Source organism: Trachinotus anak, unplaced genomic scaffold, assembly GCF_046630095.1.
Source record: "Trachinotus anak isolate AG129_WGS33_773 ecotype Australia unplaced genomic scaffold, CSIRO_AGI_Tana_v1 ptg000002l, whole genome shotgun sequence".
Taxonomy (NCBI): Eukaryota; Metazoa; Chordata; class Actinopteri; order Carangiformes; family Carangidae; genus Trachinotus; species Trachinotus anak.
Window position 1 is genome coordinate 1608924 of NW_027273853.1, and position 21544 is coordinate 1630467.

A 21544-nucleotide genomic window follows, 5' to 3' on the forward strand; every position below is an offset into this window, starting at 1 on the left:
TGTGTGCTGTGGTGCGTTCATTCTTCACCTCTCAGACTGCTAACTTCAAAAAAGCATCTGCTCTTACGACTACACATCTTCCTCCTGCTCCTCTTCATCCTCCCATAATTTATTTCTCTAATCATTCACTGTCATCTTGTTTTTCTTCATACTGCTTCCTCCTCCTCCTCCTCCTCCTCCTCCTCCTCCTGCAGCTCTAACTCTCATAATAATAATAATAAAAAACTGACCTACATGTACGTTTGAGGAATCAAATGTAAACCCAAAGATTCACACACACACACACACACTGCAGTCTGACCTGTGTGTTGTACTGCTGGCGGGTGGGGGGCACGTCGTAGATGTCCTGCTGGGTCGGGGGCTGATGTCTGGGTGGGACATCGTACTCATCCTGGTCTGACTTCACGGTGTCGTACACGTACACCTGTCCAACCCGAGTGGGAACAACCACCTGGACACAGAAGCATAGACGAGAGTCAATACAAGAGTAATGCAAAGAGCTGCAGCCACATGACAAACATCAGTCTGAATCAATCCTGCGACAGATCATCTTATTCCAGAAGTCAATAAGCATGTGGTTATGTGACTACGGCAACCTGCAAGGGTCACACTGCACCTCTCTTTCATCAGACTGACGCTAAAAAAACAAACAGCTCCTGCACCTTTGAAAGAGACTTTATTGCTTCTTCACAGTGAGCGAGCAGAGACTAAAGGTTGTTTAGTCTCATTAAAACACACAGGCAATAAAAACAGAGCAGAGGTCCTGTCATAGTTGTCGTGGGAACCAGGCCGTCCTATTGTGTGCCTGTTTAAACTCTGTATTATATGGTTTGAGCGCAGAGTCAACCAGCGAGCCTGGGAAGCCACAGCAGCTGTGGTACACAACACATACACAACTGAAGGAGTGTATCACAGCTGGATCCCTCAGTGTCGTCCCCTCAGTCATTGACTCTATAGTGAACACTACACTGAACCATCTGACACTCTGTTGACGCTGTTGAGAGGGAACTTTATTCATCCTCTCATCTGACTGTGGATGAAAGATAAAATCAAAATCATGTTGAACATGTTTGTATTCAAATAAATGGTCAGGAAATTGAGGTTGTGAAGTTTATGATGAATTCTTTAAATTAAAGGGCCATATCAATGAGTTGGTGAAAACACTGTCCAAATACGTTGGTTTATTTTCCAAGTTGAGACATTTTCCACCACTTCAAACCTTTTATCAGTCCTCATCTGACCCTGACAATTATGTGGTCATGGTCCAAAAAGAGTCATGGTCCACTGACCCCCTTTTCCACTGTTTTTTTGAAGCTTACTGAATGTAATGTCTTCACAAGGCTTGTATTATGTATAATGTTATATTTGAGATAAATCACAGACAGACTCCTTCCCCACATACATACAAGACCAGACAAAAGCATCTTATCAAGGGTAAGAGACGCAGAGTGGTCTGCAGAGGTCCACAGGTGAGGACTGAGCTTGATAACAATGTAAAAATTTTACTATCTCTGAAAGGCTGGGGTCTTTTTACCACTTATGTACTGTCCACTGATTGTGTATCTTGATTGTGAACTGGACTGATGGGATCAATGTTTTTGGACCATTTAGTTATTCTTTTTATGTTTCTGTGTATTGTTGTTTTGATTAAACATGTTAGCCACTTGAAAATTCAAGATGACCACCATTTCTAGCAAGGTGTGTGTGTCATTTTTTAAAATAAGTTCATCCATAGTTTTCCCATATGAATGGTGTAGGTGTCAAATCAAACATTTTAACAACATGGAAGGTGAAATTTAGTAAAGTAAAATTAAAACCTGCAGACATTTCAGCAAAAATATCAGCAAACTCACAGAATAATAAGATCATGAATTTTATTATGTGTTGATTTTTGCATTAAAAATAAAGACTTTTTCTTTTTTGCTAGCTAATTTTAGCTAGCAATGGGGTTGAATAAAACAAGTAGACTGTTGACTGTGGACTTTCAAAGAAGATTTGGTTCATTATTTATTATTAATGGTTTGAAATTACATTGTGTTTTATAATGATAATTTTTCATTCACTTTACATATTAGAAATAAGAAAATAATAAATAATAACAAATAAACCAAGGATTTGAAGGATTTAGGACTTGTGACTTTGACGTCATCATAGTCAAAACAAAATGATTGACATCTGTCCTGTGGGTTGTTTCATATGCTGGAAATGGTGGCCATCTTGGAAAATTTATAAATTTCAAATTAATGGCCACAGAATGATGAAAATATCAACTTTGGTGCTTGTATCCACATTTGAAGATCATTACAGTTACCTGCTGCTGCACTACTTATGGTATGGTGTAAGGTATCAGGATTCTGGTATTTTATGGCTGACAATGTCTTTGTACAGTGAGTGGGCCCCTATTCACAACCTTCTGAAGCTTATTGGTGCATCCCATTTTCACCCATTGCTATCATCATGTTAGTATGATTTTACTTGTATTTTATTCTGATTTGTGAGAAATAAATGAAAAGAAACAAAAAACAATCACAACTAACTTCCAATAAAAACAGCTTTACTTTAGAGTGAATTTTATGTGAGCAACAAACAAAAATGAACAGAATGAAACAGTATTTTAAGATATTCTATAATATTGTGTGCAGATGTATCGTGGGGAGGTGGTCTTCTGGATCCCACTGTAATTGTTGTCTAAAGTTGAATTCCACATGCTCATCATCAGCACCAGAGCGAGTGCTGCGTATCTATGTTTGTAAGTCAAATGGTTGTTTAATCACACTCAGCTCCAGCTCTGATTAATGGAAGCTCTCTGATAATATTTGCTCAGCTCCCCAGCTGTCAGAGGTACAGACAGAGACAAACGATAAAACCATCCATCTGGCAACCTGTCTGCACTAATCTGCCTCTGTCTCCTCACTCTGCCTCTGCCGTCAGCTCTCCCACCTCATAATTCATCCTCTCTATTCTTTACCTCACAAGGGCAAATAACAGCAGCGTTTATTTTCTACAGGAACCGTTTCAGCAACAGCTGCATGAAGAACATCTTCCTTAAAAGCTGAGAAACAGCAGGTACAGAGCATTCAGGAAGTATTCAGACCCCTTCAGTGTTATGTTGCACTTTTATGATAAAATTCATTAAAGCTCCATCCAGTCTAAAGGTAGATGTCCATGTGTTTGTGATTATAAAGCAGGTCTAGGTTCTATATTAATACTGTGAAAGTATCAAAGCCTCAGTCCCCAGAGAAATGCACACAGCCTGTATTCAGAAACTGAGCCTTAAAACCAGTCAACCAACCAACCAGGACTTCTGGAACTTTGTGATGTCACAACAAAGCAGTCACCGCAATCAGCCATGCCCAAGCCCTGCCCACCTGGACCCACCATCCAACCTTGTGGGATTTGGTTTCTCTGAGTGTTTACCTGAAATCTGCTATATTTTTATTGGATCACTCAGGAAACAGCCAATCAGAAGAGAGGATCAGAGCCTCTCTTCTGATTGGCTTACTGACCTATTGTTACTAGAGCTCCAGAGAGAAGCCTGAGAGAGGAGATGTAAAATTACACTGAGATGGTTTTGGGTTCTTAAAACCACAAATATATCTTCTGATGGAGATCAACAAATATATATTTAAAAAAAAAAAAAAACCCAATAGAAAACAAATACCACACTGAAGATGAGTAAAATATGGACCTTTAATTCATGTTTCCTGTCATCAGTCTACTCTCAACAACTCTGAAAACAGAAACTTAGAAAACTTCACATTTACTAAAAAGGAAAAACTGAAATATCACTGTGACATAAATATTCAGACGCTTCAATATGACACTTTAATTGAGCAAATACTCTGCTCATGCTATTCACTGTATGTTACATTTCTACACACACGCACACACGCACACACGCACACACACACACACACACACACACAAACAGCCATTTCCTCATTATCAGAAAGCTTTCAACAGAATTGACAACACTTGGCTAAGTGCGAGATGTGCCCTGCACACACGCACACACGCACACACATACACTCTCATCTTGTGCCTGATTGATAACCTATGTTATTGATTACCTGTCTGTGTGCACCCTGGAGAAAAGACACACACACTTAGACCCTAATACTAAATGGATCTGTGTGTGTGTGTGTGTGTGTGAGTGTAAGTGCATCTGTAAGTGTGTGAGTGTGTGTGTGAGTGTGTGTGCTGAGCCTTTTAATCCCTTTAGGAGATCAGGGCTGTGGGTCAGTGGTCACCACGACAGAGACATCGTACTCATCATGCATGTATACTGTGTGTGTGTGTCTGTTTGTGTGTGAGTGACTGTGCAGTGATGATGAGGTTTGCAGTCATTGAAACTTCTGACTATATGTCACTGAGGTTGTGACCTGTCATCCAGTACCTGTGCAGGTAACCACACAGAAAACAGAGGTCTTCTCCACAGGGAGTGGTTTGGAGGAGATGACAACACGTGTCCTGTGTGATCAGTCCAGTCTGTCAGAGGCTGTGATGTCATGTCAGACAGAGCTGAAGCAGGAAGGATGTTGTCCTCCTACCCGCTGAGTTACATGGGCAGGTGTGTTACCTCTCAGCAGGGATGGATGACAGCGAGCACACGGCTCTGCAGCCTGGTTTCTCCTGTGTCCTCACAGAGCTCCGGCCTGAGGACGGCCACACACCTCCACACTCACTGACCTACATATCCACTGAAGAAAACTCTCAGAATAAATCAGTGGTCTGACAAAGATGCAGATACTCAACAACAAAACGCCTTCACACACGTGTTTCTGAGGGTTCAGAGGAGGAGAGCTGCTCTACATGCAAACGCACACACAGACACACACACTCAGACTCACACACAGGGCCGTGTGTCGCAAAAGCTGGGATGTTCGCTCTTTTGTTCTGTGCATGTGATTACGTCAAGCAGAAGTCATTGTTTAACAGATGACCTTTGCTGCAAGCAATGTCCCTCCCTCCCTCCCTCCTTCCCAGCAGCGCCCTCCACCCTCTGCCTTTCTTTCCTTCTCTTTCTCTGCAGATCAGAAAATGACAGATAACCAGAGAGCAGGGTGTGGGCTCAGGACGAGATCTCTCTGCAGTATCCGGTGGTAAATATAGCACATTCTTAACTGAAGCTTCAAAATGACCACTGTAACCACACACAGCAGAAAATACACTCTGTGCACATGCAGCTGCAGCAGAGAAAACTCACTGATGAGGAGGAAAATAAATCTTTACAGCGCAGATGTGGGGTTCAAAACCAGGGTAAAAATAGAGAGGCGTCATTACAGCGGGGGGGGGGGGGGGGGGGGGGGGGGGGTTCTTCTCACTGACTCTGCATCGTTTGTCATCGTTGTGAAATTTAACTGCTATTAAAATGTCTCAATACAGACAGACCAACTCAGGTGACAGCCTCCATGAAGCTTAACTACAAGCTGAAATACCATCCTCAATGAAAACCAGTGAACTCGTAGGCTCTGAACCAGAAATATGCATTAGATGTTTAATAGTCTCTGAAGTCATATCTGGATATCATAGACATCAGCTGAGCTGTCACCCATCACAATAAAAGGAAGTTTTCAGATATAGCTGAGTAAATGATCTTTCTTACTCCTTCAGCACTAAATACACTGGCAGCTGCTGTCAAGGCAACTGATGGTTAATTAGACAGATCTGAAAGTTTCATCTCATTTTACTGAAATCTAATTATAGACCCACAAGTTATATTAACTACACCAACTGGCCTAAATCAGACATGAAGCTACTTTAGTTAAATATTTTGTCAGCATTATAGTTTAATAGCAACACTCACTACAACACCTGCAGTAATCTACATCATGTATTTACCTTAAACATAATTAAAACAGTGCCATATGACAGATACCTATTAAAATCTGGCTTCAGTCAGACAGTAACAGTCTGCTGAGGGTCACAGCTGTCAGGCATCAAACATACAGTCTCTGCCAAATAAACATCATATCCTACTGTTGGTATAGTTTTAGGAGATTAACCCTTAATTATCCTGCACAAAATAGATTTTGCTCATTTACCAGTTGTAGCATGATGCTGACAAAGGCTCAGAAAACCAAAGGAAAGGGAGCGAGAGGCAGCCCAGGGTAGCAGCTCTCTTCCATATCATCAAATATTCATGTTAAAATGTGAGTGTATGTAATTTATGTAACTTTATTTTTTGCCCCCCAAAATGTCTGTGCACAGACACACCCTGAAGAGGAGAAAAACTAAACTGAAAGACTTAGTGGGTCTGCAGTGTGTGCAGTGTGTGCAGTGTGTGCAGTGTGTCAGTGTGTGTAGTGTGTGCAGTGTGTCTGTGTGGGTAGTGTAGTATGTGTCAGTGTGTGCAGTGTGTCAGTGTGTGCAGTTCATGTCAGTGTGTGTCAGTGTGTGTAGTGTTTGCAGTGTGTCTGTGTGGGTAATGTAGTGTGTGTACAGTGTGTGCAGTGTGTCAGTGTGTGTAGTGTGTGCAGTGTGTCTGTGTGGGTAGTGCAGTATGTGTCAGTGTGTGTAGTATGTGTCAGTGTGTGCAGTGTGTGTCAGTGTGTGCAGTGTGTGTCAGTGTGTGTCAGTGTGTCAGTGTGTGCAGTGTGTGTCAGTGTGTGCAGTTCATGTCAGTGTGTGTCAGTGTGTCAGTATGTGCAGTGTGTCAGTGTGTGTCAGTGTGTGCAGTGTGTGTCAGTGTGTGCAGTGTGTGTCAGTGTGTGTCAGTGTGTGTCAGTGTGTCAGTGTGTGCAGTGTGTGTCAGTGTGTGCAGTTCATGTCAGTGTGTGTCAGTGTGTCAGTATGTGCAGTGTGTCAGTGTGTGTCAGTGTGTGCAGTGTGTGTCAGTGTGTCAGTGTGTGCAGTGTGTGCAGTGTGTGCAGTTCATGTCAGTGTGTGTCAGTGTGTGCAGTGTGTGCAGTGTGTGTCAGTGTGTCAGTGTGTGCAGTGTGTCAGTGTGTGTAGTGTAGTGTGTGTACAGTGTGTCAGTGTGGGTAGTCTAGTGTGTGTGCAGTGTGTCAGTCTGTGTAGTGTGTACAGTGTGGGCAGTGTGTCAGTGTGTGTAGTGTGTGCAGTGTGTGCAATGTGTCAGTCTGTGCAGTGTGTATCATGTGTGCAGTGTGTGTAAGTGTGTGCAGTGTGTGCAATGTGTCAGTGTGTGCAGTGTGTGCAGTGTGTGTAGTGTGTGTAGTGTGTATAGCAGACCTGGGCAAACTACGGCCCGCGGGCCACATCCGGCCCTTTGTGCGTCCCTGTCCGGCCCGCATGAGGCCAATCATAAATTACAATATAAATTTAAAAAAAATATCTGTCATGCGTGAAATACAACTGTGCTGCTTTTATTTTGAAAAGCACGGAGGAGCTGGCAGCCATGCAGTCAATGAAAGGGACAACCACTGGTAATGACTTGTTCACAGAGGTAAATGCATGTTTGGACAAATTAGGACTGAAATGGGAAAAGCTGGCAGGTGTGACAACAGACGGTTGTCCAAATCTGACAGGGAAAAATGTTGGCCTTTTAAAGAGAATGCAGGATAAAGTGACAGAAATTAACCCTGTGCAGAAATTGACATTTTTGCATTGTATTATACATCAGGAAGTGTTCTGTAAGACAGTGTTAAAAATGAACCATGTTGTTGATGCTGTAACTAAAATAGTTAACTTCATCAGAGCGAGAGCATTAAATCACAGACAATTTGTTGCACTTCTGGAGGAAAATGAGAACATGGTGTCATAAGCTATCACTGCGCCGTCAGGTGGCTCAGCTTGGGCAATGTACTGAAAAGTGTCTGGGACCTGAGAGACCAGATTCAGGATTTCTGTGTGAAGAAAGGACAAGACATCCCAGAGCTTTCAGATGAAGACTGGGTGGCAGACCTCGGATTTGCCGTGGATGTGACTGCACTAATGAACAAACTAAATGTCAAACTGCAGTGCAAGGGCACTTTTGTGCATGAGATGTACAGTGCAGTGAAGGCTTTCATGAGAAAGTTGCAGCTTCTCTCAAGCCAAGTGAAGGACAACATTCTGACCCACTTGCCAACACTAAAGGAAGCCACAAGATCAGCCGATCACCTCCACAAGTACTCAACCATGTTAGAAGCTCTGCACGGAGAGTTTTCAAGGCGATTTCAAGATTTCAAAACTCTTGAGAGTGAAATGCACATGGTTTCTTCTCCCTTCAACTGCAGTGTGGATAATGCACCAAGTGATGTTCAGATGGAACTCATTGACCTGCAGTCTGACACACTTCTGGCAGAGCACTTCAGGTCAGTCTCACTGCTGGACTTTTACTCCTCCCTCAAAAAGGAGAGCTTTCCACACCTGAGGAGGCATGCTCAGAGGATTCTAATCCTCTTTGGATCTACATTCGTATGTGAACAGACATTCTCAGTGATGAAATTCAACAAATCCAAACACAGATCCTCTATCACTGATGACCACCTCTCAGCTGTCCTTCACATAGCCACCTCGGACATTCAGCCAGATTTCAATGCCCTTGTTCAAGCCCAGAGCTGACTGGATTATTCTCACTGAAGAGGTGAAATGAGGTCAAAAACATTGCAAGTTATTGTTTGTTGTATTGTTGTATTTCTGTATTTGACCTCGACTCCACAATTTCACATAGCCTAATATAAATAGTTACAGAATAATTTTATTCTCCCAGTTACCAGTACCAGCTATTCAAAATATGTAATTAAGTGCATTTTACAATGGAAAAAAGTTGAGCAGAAATGTTTTATTTACAATATTTACAGTTATAATGTTGACAGTTGTCATGTAAGAAGAACTGCAGTAATGGTAATAATTCAGTTGCCATAGATTTATTTTATTCTGAAAAGGCCTGGTTAAACTAGTCAGATGCTTTTATTGTGAAGCTAAAAGAACGGAAGTGTCATTGTGTGTTTATACAGGTGACTTGACTGGATTTTGTGTGTTTCACACCTGTAAGATGTTTCAGACCACGTGTCCTCTGTTTTTCGCTCCTCCTGTAACCTGCAGCTGCGTTTCAGTGATTAAATGTTAAGTTTTGAACATACAACAGTTCTCCTCATTATTAAGAAGCTCCAGGTATTCATGAACTGAATGATACACATTATGTAATTAAGTGCATTTACAATGGAAGACAGTTGAGCAGAATTAAGTTCAAGTTACCGTTGGTGTGGCCCTCTGACACAATTCAGGTTTCTCATGTGGCCCCTTGTAGAAATTAATTGCCCACCCCTGGTGTATAGTGTGTGCAGTGTGTACAGTGTGTGCAGTGTGTGTAATGTGTCAATGTGTACAGTGTGTCAGTGTGTGCAGTTTGTGCAGTATGTGCAGTGTGTGAAGTGTGTCAGTGTGTGCAGTGTGTGTTGTGTGTCAGTGTGTGCAGTGTGTACAGTGTGTGTCAGTGTGTGCAGTGTGTGCAGTGTGTGCAGTGTGTCAGTGAGTGTCAGTGGGTGTCAGTGTGTGCAGTGTGTGTCAGTGTGTGCAGTGTGTGTCAGTGTGTCAGTGTGTGCAGTGTGTGTAGTGTGTCAGTGTGTGCAGTGTGTACAGTGTGTGCAGTGTGTCAGTGAGTGTCAGTGGGTGTCAGTGTGTACAGTGTGTGTCAGTGTGTCAGTGTGCGCAGTGTGTCAGTGAGTGTCAGTGAGTGTCAATGTGTGCAGTGTGTGTCAGTGTGTGAAGTATGTCAGTGTGTGCAGTGTGTGTCAGTGTGTGCAGTGTGTCAGTGTGTCAGTGTGTGTAGTGTGTCAGTGTGTGCAGTGTGTGTCAGTGTGTGCAATGTGTCAGTGTGTGCAGTGTGTGCAGTGTGTACAGTGTGTGTCAGTGTGCGCAGTGTGTCAGTGTGTGAAGTGTGTCAGTGTGTGAAGTGTGTCAGTGTGTCAGTGTGTACATGTAAACACATATGAATGGGTTTTATTTACATATTTACTCTCATGCATCAATCTGCATTGTAATTATTCTCGTCAGATTTTTATCAGGTGTCTGCAGTGTCACGTTGCCATGACAACCTGTTCAAGACTGTATCCTGAATCTTGAATTTTCATTTTTATTTATTTACTTATTTTTAAATCACAATGAATTTGACAACCTCCTGGTCAAATACAGAGCAGAGACCTGGTCCTGATGGCTGATCTCGGATCTGTTCTCCTCACACCACCACAAACTGACACTGACACAAGAGAGCACACTGCATGTTAGAGAGCAGCCTTACTGATGTAATAATAAGCTAGTCATACAGGTTTGAGTTAGAGATGAGGTGTCTGCCTCCTCCTGACCCTGTTACTCTGTCTGATCCACACTGGGACAGGGACTAGGACTGTGCTAGAAAGTAGTTCCAGTGAAAACAGTGAACCAAGAGAGAGATGCTGCTGCTACATTTTTAAAGTTTTCAATGTTTTGAGCAACGTTAACACAGTTTGAGTCACATTTCAAACTAAAACTACCTCCAGTGGGGTCCAGAGGAAAGTGGTCTCAGACCTCTGGACCCCACTGTACAAATCCAGATTCCACTACAGGTGGATGATTTGTTGGTTGTTCGGAGTGACTGACAGCAGCACGGGTCTGTTAAAGTTCCTGCAGGAGAAATGTAAAGTAGCTGAAAGACAAAGATGTGAGAACAAAGAGGGGGCAGAAAGAGAGAGAGAACTGGAACTACAGCCTGTGAAAACCATGCCAGCTATGTGGGGCATGTGGCAACACACACAACAAGAGGCAGCACGGGGGTCTTAACAGATTAGTTCAAGGGGGGCATGTCTCCATGAGAGCACCAACACACTCTACCCCCGACAGAACTGGATTCCAAGACCACATGGCATGACTGGTGTGTGTGTGTTTGTGTTGTGTCCATGTGTGCATGCTCAGACTGGCTGTCTGGTGATTCTGGTCCAGATGGAGCGGCTCACTTCGAGACTGCAGGACCGCAGAGCTGTCAAACAAACCATTAATATTCATCATATTTGGTTGATGTTACACACATTAGAGACTTCAGTTGACATTACGCTGCAACCTGTGTGTGTGTGGGCATGTTGTCATGCTGTCTGTGTGTGAGTCATGTTGTCACGGTGGGGAATCAGTGCTGCTCCACATCAAATCACAGCACTGATCAGAAACAAAACTACAACCAGACTCCATTCACATGGAATTAATTGGTGGATTTATCCACCTCCCTCTCATGAAGTCCAGTTTGAACAGTTTGCTGATTCAACACAACACAAAACATCTACAGTTCATCAATACAACCAACTCTGCATCCTCACACTTTAATCTACACATTCTTCAGCTGGTGAAGCCAGGCTCAAAGCTGGTCCTAGACGTTCACATCAGGAGTTTAATCACGGTGCCTGATGGGTGTCGCTGCCTTCACAAAACCAAAGGACAAAGAAATGAGACTCAACTTCAGTCATGTGTGTGTGTCCATGTGTGTGATCATGTCTACGGGTGTGTGGGAGTAAGTGAGACAGCCGTATTGACTTCATTAGTCTCCAGTTAATCTCTTAGCATGTGGCACAGAGTGTGGCCACACACACAGACACACACAGCAGCTGCCTTTGCACAAAGAAGAATGAATATCATCAGTAGTGATTGTTTTCATGTCTTCATCATATTGTCCATTGTGTTTATTGTGTGTGTTTCTGATGCAGAGCTTCTGACTCAAAGCATCTATCGCTGATGTACAGACAGGTCGTCATAGAAACATCAAGATGCTTCAGTGTCTGATGGTTGCTGTGTGTTTGAGGTCAGAAATATTCATTCCATCATTTAGAGTTTAAATTAGATAAGAAATTCTTCAAAAAATTAAAGTTTGTTTTTCTGTTCATTACTGATTCATTCCAGATCAGATCTTATAGCACACAAACATGCTGCATTCAAATGAAGCCTAGAGACAAAACAACACAAAACATGAACAGATCCTACATGAACATGTTAAAGCTACAGGCAGTGATGTGACCGCCTGCAGATCTTCTACATGAGCAGGAGAATCTGCTGTGAGGAAGATGTTCACACAAGAGTTGTGTTTCATTCATGGTCACAACAGTGATCAATAACAACTGTCACTGGTAGAAACAAGTGAAACACAACAGAGAAACAAACAGCAGGGTGTGTGTCATAGGAGAAAACACTGAGTGTGTTAAAGTGTGTGTCTTTGTCTCAGTCCTCCTGGATGTCTGACACAGGTGGTAACACACAAGTTAATCAGGACACCAGACAGTTACTATGACAACCATGCTGGTGCCCCACCCTCCAACCTGAGGCCGATAGTGAAACCTGGACGGATCACACATACACACATACACACACACACACACACACACACACACAGTTCCTTCATAGAAACACAATTTCATCACACACATACACAGACCCGTCTTTACTCTTTACACACTACCAGAGCAGAAAATGAGTCTGTTGCAGGTAATCAAAGAGACCCGACACACACACACACACACACACACACACACACACACACACACACACACACACACACGGTGGGATCCATTTGATTTCCTGCTGTGGACTCATTTTGTGCTCTGACTTAGACCAATATACAGGGCTAATACTAGGAACACACACACACACACACACACACACACACACAGACAGATTGTCTTCAGCTGTTCCTGTGTGTGTGTGTGAGTGTTAAGATCTGGGAGTCACTGTGACACGTGGCTGCTGATACACTCCTCCAAACCCTTCAATGCCTTTGATGACAGCTGTGTCAGCTGACAGACACACACACACACACACACACACACACACACACTTTAATGCTTCTTCAGATCATTAATGAGTTGCGAGAACTATCACTGAGGTCGTCTGTCTTTTCTGTTGCCAACACACACCTCATCTACCTGTCATCATGTGACCATGGTTACACACACACGTCATGTAAAGATGACTGCTGATGAAGACTGTGAGCTGCATTAGAGAGCTCTGGAAAAAGGTAGTAAGTGGACTTGGAGTTGGGATTTTTAAAATCAAATTATTTAATCAAGTTGATAATATTGTGTATAAGTTGTGTTAATGTGTGCAGATGAATGTGTTGTTCATGTGTGTATCCCTTCATGTTTCTGTTTGTGGATCAGATCACCATGACTTATTTTTATTTACTGTTATTTTCATTAATGTTTCCTGTGGAAACGAGGTTGCTGCTGCACATCCGCCTTTCCTGTTCATCCTGGGTTTCCATAGCTGAAGGCAGGTGATGGGTTTATATGGTCCTCTGTGTTTAGTTGAATGTTTCGATCCTCTCCCCGACACGTTCGGTTACTGTGGTCAACAGGTGGCGCTGCTCCTCATTTTGTTTTTATTATTCAGCTGAAACGTTTTCCTGTGAATTTGAACAACTCTCGTCTGGTGATGTGAACACTGAGCTGAAGACATGTCAGACGCTCAGACGTCAGGTTGATGTGTGTTTGACAGAAAGACGTGTGCAGGAAGTGCTGAGGTGCAGAGACAGGCCTGCAGCCATGAATGGGTTTTATACTGTCATCAGCAGGAGCCAATAAATAGTGACGACCAGTCATGAAGCGAACACAGATTTACTCCTGACTCCTGCCAGGTGAAGCAGAGATCAGTCACCTGTTTGTAAGAAACACAAATCCACTTGAAAAATGGTTCAAAGCTCCATCATCCTTGTTACCTCCTCTGTGTATGTGTATATGTGTGTGTGTGTGTGTGTGTGTGTGTCCTCAGCAGCTGTAGCTCCCTCTGCCCACTTCCTCGATCTCACTCAAACAAACAGCACAGGTTTCAACACTCCTCAATTACACTGTTCTGTGTGTGTGAGAGAGAGAGTGTATGTGTAGAGTCTTCGCTCACCTTATCTCCAAATGACTACCTGGCAGCAGTAATGTGTGTGTGTGTGTGTGTGTGTGTGTGTGTGTGTGTGTTTTCAGTTGTGTCTGTATAGAGAGGGAGGTAGGGTAAGTGAGCATAAGTAACTCATTACAATGAAGGGCATTGGCAAGGTTAATACATAAAGCATGCGCGCACACACACACACACACACACACACACACACACAGGTCCAGTACTAAACAGAACTGTGTGAGCTCAGACCTCTTCACCTCTTGTATTTGATGAAAAACATCAAGTCAAGAAAAGATTTAAAGATAATTCATAAATGATTCATATAATCTTTAGCTTGTATCCACAAACACAAACTAATAATGACAACAATACACACTCCTGTCTGTGGCTCTCAGCTGAGCACACAGGTTCCTAAAACAGCTGCTCACTGCAGTTTTTGTCAACCGTTACTCAAACAGGAGGAAATGGTGCATTTGCTGGGGACTATTTTCAGCAGCGGAATAATCCACATTTGCTGCTCTAGTGAGTATTTGAGGCAGCTGGACACTCTGAATACACTACTTATGATGGGACCCTGGGTGACCGAAACTATTACTGATGATCATATATTATTATTATTATTATTTTATTTTTTTATGTAAACTGTCCGTCTATTATGTTTTATATTTTCTCAGTCACCATGTTTTCCATGTCACTTCTTGTTTTGTTATTTCAGCAATAAGTATAAAAAACAATGATTAATAGTAATTTTAAAAAAACTACAGTGTGTGTGTTCATGGTGAAGACAGAACATGAACCCAGGGACACAGTGAGACTCACTGATGTGTTTCAGACAGTGGAGCTCTGTGGCTCAGAGGATTCAGATACATCAAGCTTCCCATCAATTCTTTGGTGATTTGGGTGTTTTCATTTTCATGATAAGAAGGTTTGGTTCTCATGATTTGTTCCAATAATGAAATGAACTCTTAATGCTACAGCTTACACTACCCAGGTCGGTGTGATAGAACTAGACTAGCCTGCACAGAGACCTGACCTCCAACTATGAGCCAGACCTCATCACCCAACATCTGTGCTGGACCTCACTGATACTCTGAAAGGATCTAATCCTGCAGCCAGGATCCAAAACCTGCTGGAGAGTCTGAAACCAGAAGAGTGGAGGTTGACGTACAGCAGCAGATTAAAGTCCATGGTTTCAGAATCACATATGACTGAAATGCTGCACACAGCATACAAGAACACACGTCCTGTAAGTCCACATCAAAATAAACAGACTGTTTAGAATCCAGGAAAACAATTAAAATTTTTAAATTAAAATGTTCTGCAGTAATGTAAAGTACATGTGATCTCTTCATGTAAATGGGCAAAGAACAAAGGGTGTAAAGGTGAAAGGTTGATGCCGCCTTCAATCAAACCTACAATCAATATGGATCATTAGGATCTTTTGTTGATCTGACTTTGAGATGAAGTCAGCTCTGATCTGTTTGTGACTCTCACAGCTGTAACTAACACACACAGCAGCATATGTAGCTGCCTGTGTGACAGCTGCTAACTCTACTGACTGATCTCTTTGCCTTCATCATCCCTCCCTCACTCATGGCCATTTTACATGGGCACACTTCAGATGTGCTGTTTTGAACATATCTGTACTGAGACTGTTGCCTCACAGCAGGAGATAACTGTTGATGCTGACGGTCTCATCCCTCGACAACAAACCTGGACCTACCATCCAACCTTGCAGGATTTGGCTTCTCTGAGTGTTTACCTGAAATCTGCTCTATTTTTATTGGATCACTCAGAAAACAGTCAGCCAATCAGAGGAGAGGCTCAGAGCCTCTGACTGATCTTGTTCTGAAGACCCCACATGTCCCATAATGCTGTTGGAGATTTTTTCCCACATATTTTGGAGAAACACTAAACTGTTTCAGTGAGGACACAACACAACATTCACCACGAAGCGTCTCACAGCCACCATATCAATTTATTATGAAGCAGTTAGAGACAGACAGAGGAAGAAGCAGAGGAGCAGCTGGACCCACCATCATCATCATCACCAACACACACACACACACACACACACACACAACATTACACTCACTCACAGTGGTGCTCACACATATGGCTCAATGCTTCACAGCAAGCCTGGGGGAGATTCCCCAGAGTACACACACACACACACACACACACACACACACACACACACACACACACAGAGCCTGTCACCTGCTGGTGCAGTAAAGTGCTTACTCACCCAACCACAAGATCAGAGCTGAATAATTAAGAATCTTATTATTTCACTGGTCCACTCACAAACTCTCTCTCTCTCTCTCTCTCTCTCTCACACACACACACACATACACACACACACACAGGCAACTATTCGCTCCGTCAGCTTTTCTGACTGTCCTCTCCTTATCCTTCATCTGTCTGTTAGTGTTCCTCTGTCTTCATGCACTAGGATGTGACGTCATGTGATGTGATGTCATGTGACATCATTAACTCATTAAAGGTAAAAGTTTTGTTTCATTTGTGAGGAATTCCCCTTTAACTCTGCTTTTCTGTATCTTTCACACCACAGGTAATAAAACATTCTGATTGGCTGGTGACTGGTGTGTAACAGGACACCTCAGAGAGAGACATGCAGTAAATACAGTAAATCTGACAGTCTCATGTGTGAATGAGAGTCACATGAAGCAGATGAGGCTGGACGCAGAAACAGTTTTACTGTCAGATGGAGATAAAAGCAGCAGCAGTACTAACGCACACAGAGGGAATTTAAACACGATTCACATCACTCTCATTCATACCAGCTGCATGATGAATGGATGAATTAAGGATCACCCAGCAAAAAGGTGAAGAAAGACTACAGCATGTCAGCAAATAGGAACTCAACAAGAGCACCACCTTAACATCAACGAGTTACAAAAGTGTTTACGAGTGTCTCTCACCCTCTCAATCACAGTCATTAATCCAAACTTCAAGTTTTAAATCTGACAATATCGGCCTGACAGTCCCACATTTAGATATAATGTATAAAACAGAGGATCCTGACCCTGACCCATAATCACATTTACAGTTCAAGAGGTTATAATACGTCCTCTGACAAGCACCATGTCTCCAGGGCAGACTGGATGCTACAGTGACTCGGTATCGGAAAGTTATGAGACAGTCTAGCTGGACTGGAGCTAGCTGGTTAGCGTGCTAACTTCGGTAGAAGAAAAGTAGTGATAGAAATAGAAACAAAACAAGAGGGTTGCTTTCCACCTCTGCAGACACCTGTTGGTGAGTAAAGGAATTAAGTTTGATGCTGAACTCACATTTCTTCCAGACTGGTAAGTGAGCAGCTGTTAATGCTAATGTTAGCTACGTAGCAATAGCAAAACTAACATTAGGCTCCTTTCACCATCTCGATGTGGAGCTTCCACACGTCATTAATGGTAGTGAGCACTCTGAAACTGTCCCTTCAGACAACTCGCCAGTGAGGCTCAGAATAAAGAAGGGTTCGCTGCTCTATGAGGACGACTGACCACCTTTATAACTGTGACACACGTCTGCAGATAACACCTCCTGACTGATTTCTGCAAGGCACAAAAAACAACCCTGAAGCTTTGACACATGTAAACCAGCAGTGACAATAGCAGGAAGTGTGTGTGTGTGTGTGTGTGTGTGTGTGTGTGTGTGTGTGTGTGTGTGTGTGTGTGTGTGATTAAAAAAAACAGGTTGGAAGATTTTTCATTACTGAATCAACATCAACAACATATTCACTATTCTATTTCTTGCTCTTGCCTTCTTTCCTCCCTTTTCCCTCAATTATCATTTGACTGTTTCATGTTTTCCTTTTTCATGCTCTTTCATCTTCTCCTCCCTTCTTTCTTTTTGTTTCCGTAAACTAAGAGCATCTATCAGTGGTGTGCAGAGCCAAACAAAGGGCCTGTCCTGTCTCATGGTTTGTCTTTCCTGTGCTGAATGTCTCTTGCCTGCCTGGACATCTTCACCTTTCTGTACTCCTTCTCAGCTGAACAAGTACTGTATTATTCCAGATGATGACACTAAACATATCAAATGTGCAGTACAGAGGAAAAATATCAAAACCTCACTCAGCTGGGAGGAATGGAGAAGATATTAATATGAAAACTAAGAAGCAGAACAAAATTAAAAGTCTTGGCTGTAGTTTCATGTTTAACTCTAAGTATGTAATTGAATGAATATATCCTAGCAAATTTTATTTAAATCTTACATCCTAATTTCTCGTCGTTGACCAAAGTGATTAGATTGACAACTTATACCAGGCCATTAGTGTTTGGGGCCAGACTAATTATTGTAAAGGAAAAAAATATTGCATCATATAAAAGCAGGCTACCTGGCTGTGCCATCCAGCAGCCTAAACTGTGCACTCACAGTCCTGCAACCAAGTCTATATTTGGAGTAGAGGGTTAGAATCATGGATGGCAGAAAAAAGAAAAGAGAAGGAGGGAGATGGAAGGCTACATATATTGAACATCCATTAAAGACCCAGCAGGGGAAACACGAAGCAGGAGCGTTGTAGCTAGGTGCTAGCTCAGGTGATATTCAATTTGGCTAGTATAGCTAGCTGTGTATAATAATACGTCCAATATCATGACTGCACTCGGAACAGTTAGCAGCTGAGTCAAGGATATTCAAGCTAGCTTCAGAGACAACAGCCTGCTGCCTCCACCAGAGGGCAAGATGAATGCAAACAGGAAACATCAGATCCTTTATGGGACTGAAAGCTGTTCTGAGATCAGATGCAAGATATCACTTCACTTCAGTATCGTTCTCACTGATGTCTATTTAAGCTTTAACTGATGTCACAACACTGATATATCCATCCAATAACATTTCTCCACAGAATCACTTCCTTTCTTTCTTCACCCCCCTTCCTTCCTTCTCTTACCTTGCCCAGTGGCTTGTTGCTACTCTCCCAGTTCCTCTTGTCCAGGGAGGGGGGCACCTGGTACACATCCTGCCCAGCTCCTGTACTGCCGGCCGGGGCTGCTCCCTGGCCTGGTCCTGGTCCTACAGAGGGGGGCACCTGGTAGATGTCCTGCCCAGGCAGCTGGTACTGTCTCTGGGCTAGAAGTGGTGCCTTGCTGGGGGGCCCTGGCTGGGCCTGTGGAGTGGGTCCTCCTGGGCCAGAGGGGACCTGGTACAGACTTTGTGGACTTGGCCTGGGGCTGTGGGAGGGGGGCATCATGTAGACAGAGTCAAGATTGGGCTGTGTGGTGCCAGGGGTGGAGTAGGCCGGATGCATGGACGTGTACTGAGCTGTGGGGAGGGGCTTGTTGGCAAGCCCAGAGGTGGAAGTAGCAATGGCAGCAGGTGATGGAGCAGGTGTTGGTTTGGCGTAAGCGCTCTGAGGGGGGAGGGGTCGCTGCACCTGGGAGGCAGGACAGGAAGCAGCTGAATCTTGTGTCGGAAGCGTTGCCTGTTGCTGCTGCTTGCTGTCGTACATGCCGACCAGGATCTTGAGACGGTTGCCTGGGACGATGCCTTGGCGACCGTGGAGGGAGCAGAGCCACCATCCGTCCAGTCCCTGCGTGTCACGCTCCAACACTGTCATGATGTCGCCCTTGCGGAAGGACAGCTCATCTGGAGACTCTGCCACGTTGTCGTACAACGCCTTGGCCAACACATTCTGTAGAGAAACAAAGACCCAAATATAAATATACTGAATGTACTCAACATGGTTCATGGTCCTACTTACTGTTATTGTGTGGAATGAAATGAAGTGCAGAGAAAACAACACAGCGAGCAGGAAGTCAAAACAGCTTATTCTTTGGTTCTGTCTGTCTGAAGGTTCAAGTCTGTACTGGAAAGTGTCCACAGGTGTTTACAGTGTAAACACCTATGGACATGCACTGTCTCCTCATCATTTTCTGTTTAGCTTTTGTCCCTGTACTGGTAGATGATGTGAAGGACACGGTCAGAACTTGTTTGTGAACATGTCAGCCAGGACTGACAGTTGATTTAACAATAACAGAAGCCAGAGCCAACCTCTAGCATGAGAAAGTTGCTTTAAAGGCCTGATGTTTTTAAGTTTTTCAACTTTGTGATGTCACAACAAATCAGTGACTGCTCTCAGCCCCACCCCAAGCCCTGCCCACCTGGACGCACCATCCAACCTCGCAGGATTTGGTTTCTCTGAGTGTTTACCTGAAATCTAATATATCTTTGTTGGATTACTCAGAAAACTGTCAGCCAATCAGAAGAGAGGCTCAGATCCTCTCCTCTGATTGGCTGACAGACCTGTTATTACAAGAGCTCCAGAGACAGGAGATGTAAAACTAAACTGAGATGGTTTTTGGTTCACTGGAGATCAACACTTCAGATAAAACACTGGAGAAGTTAAAATATGGACCCTTAACTTTGTCATGTGTCAGTCTAATGCTGTGTTTACTACACACAACTTGTGTCGCATTATAGTGTTTTTGCAGAAAGCATTAGAGGGATAATTTATCTGACAGTGTGATGTTTGGTTTAAAATAGAGTCTGTGTCATTTTCACCTTTAAAACATGCTCCTCAAAACATCTCTTTGTCACATATCTCTACAAGCACATTAATAGAAACCTTGTTAAGTTTGATATTGTATTATTAGGTAAAAATATTGAATGATATCAATGATTATGAAGTTTTTTAAACCCTCAAATATCTGTATCAGAAGTTTTGCATGCGTCAGGCAGAGAGTCAATATTTGTGCAGGAAATGATGCAGAGACAAAACCACACACTGCATCATTTTCTGATCGGCCAGCTTTATGTTTAAGGTTTGGTTTGGTTGGTCAGTGTCAGTGAAATATTGTTGGTATAGTTGAAAGAAACCAACAATGAGTGTTGGTAGAAAATGGGATGTAAAGCGTGGCCTCTGCTGTCCTGTCCATCAGCAGCACACTGACACATAAAGCACTGTTAGTATTTATACTCACTTTATTTTTATTAGGTCTCACTCTGTACAATGAAAACCTCAGAATATGTTGTGTAGAGCTGGAGCACAGCGACCATGATAAATGTCTTTGTGCTGTGGGCTGTGGGGAAAATGTCTGTCCAAGAATTATGACTCGTGGTTGTTTGCCTCTGTCAACCAATCAGGTTACAGGAAATATAGTCACAATCTCTCTTTCTGTTCCTGCATTACAGAGCTGAATAATGGCCAGAAGTGTTTTTACAGAACCATTATGATGTCACAGTGAAGTTGACCTTTGACCCTTTGGATATAAAATATCATCACTTCATCATCGTATCCTTCTTGTTAGATATTTGTGTTAAATAATGTCACAATAAGCATATTAATTCTTGAATTAAGGCTAAAAACGTGTCAAATTGACCTTGAGCTCTGACCTTTGACCAGCAAATTCTAATCTGTTCATCCTTGAGTCCAAGTGGTTGTTTTTGCCAAATGTGAAAAGAGAAATTCCCTGATTTCAGGCCTTCCTGAGAGATCATGTTCACGAGAAGCGGACGGACGGACATCCTGGTGTCTCAAACTACTTTACAGTTTCAATGCAAAAAAAAGTCCCTATCACACGCACACACACACACACACACATGCACACTCCATCTGTGTGGAAACGCAGCATGCAAACAGAACCCCCCCCCGTCTCTCTGGAACTCTTTGAAACTAAACCAATATTTGTCGTCCACATCTGACCTCAGCCTGCTCTCCTCCCTCTGAGTCTGAGTCCCGCCCCAGCTATCACAGACTGGTACAGCCTGTACTGGCCTCATGCCAGCTCCACACACACAC

The 21544-nt window shown here is 43.1% G+C and overlaps 1 protein-coding gene and 1 pseudogene across 3 annotated transcripts in view; one reads left to right on the forward strand and one right to left on the reverse strand.

Annotated features, from left to right (window-relative positions):
• Positions 1–21544, reverse strand: part of bcar1 (BCAR1 scaffold protein, Cas family member) — a 93436-nt gene that overhangs the window by 12294 nt on the left and 59598 nt on the right. For all 3 annotated transcript variants that reach the window (XM_071488928.1, XM_071488945.1, XM_071488936.1), the window contains 2 exons: positions 18698–19438; positions 302–451 (listed from right to left, as the gene is read on the reverse strand). In XM_071488928.1, coding sequence (XP_071345029.1) covers positions 302–451; positions 18698–19438 — 891 coding nt within the window. The remainder of the gene's footprint in view (positions 1–301; positions 452–18697; positions 19439–21544) is intronic.
• On the forward strand, positions 6129–8508 carry LOC139627321 (general transcription factor II-I repeat domain-containing protein 2A-like; annotated as a pseudogene).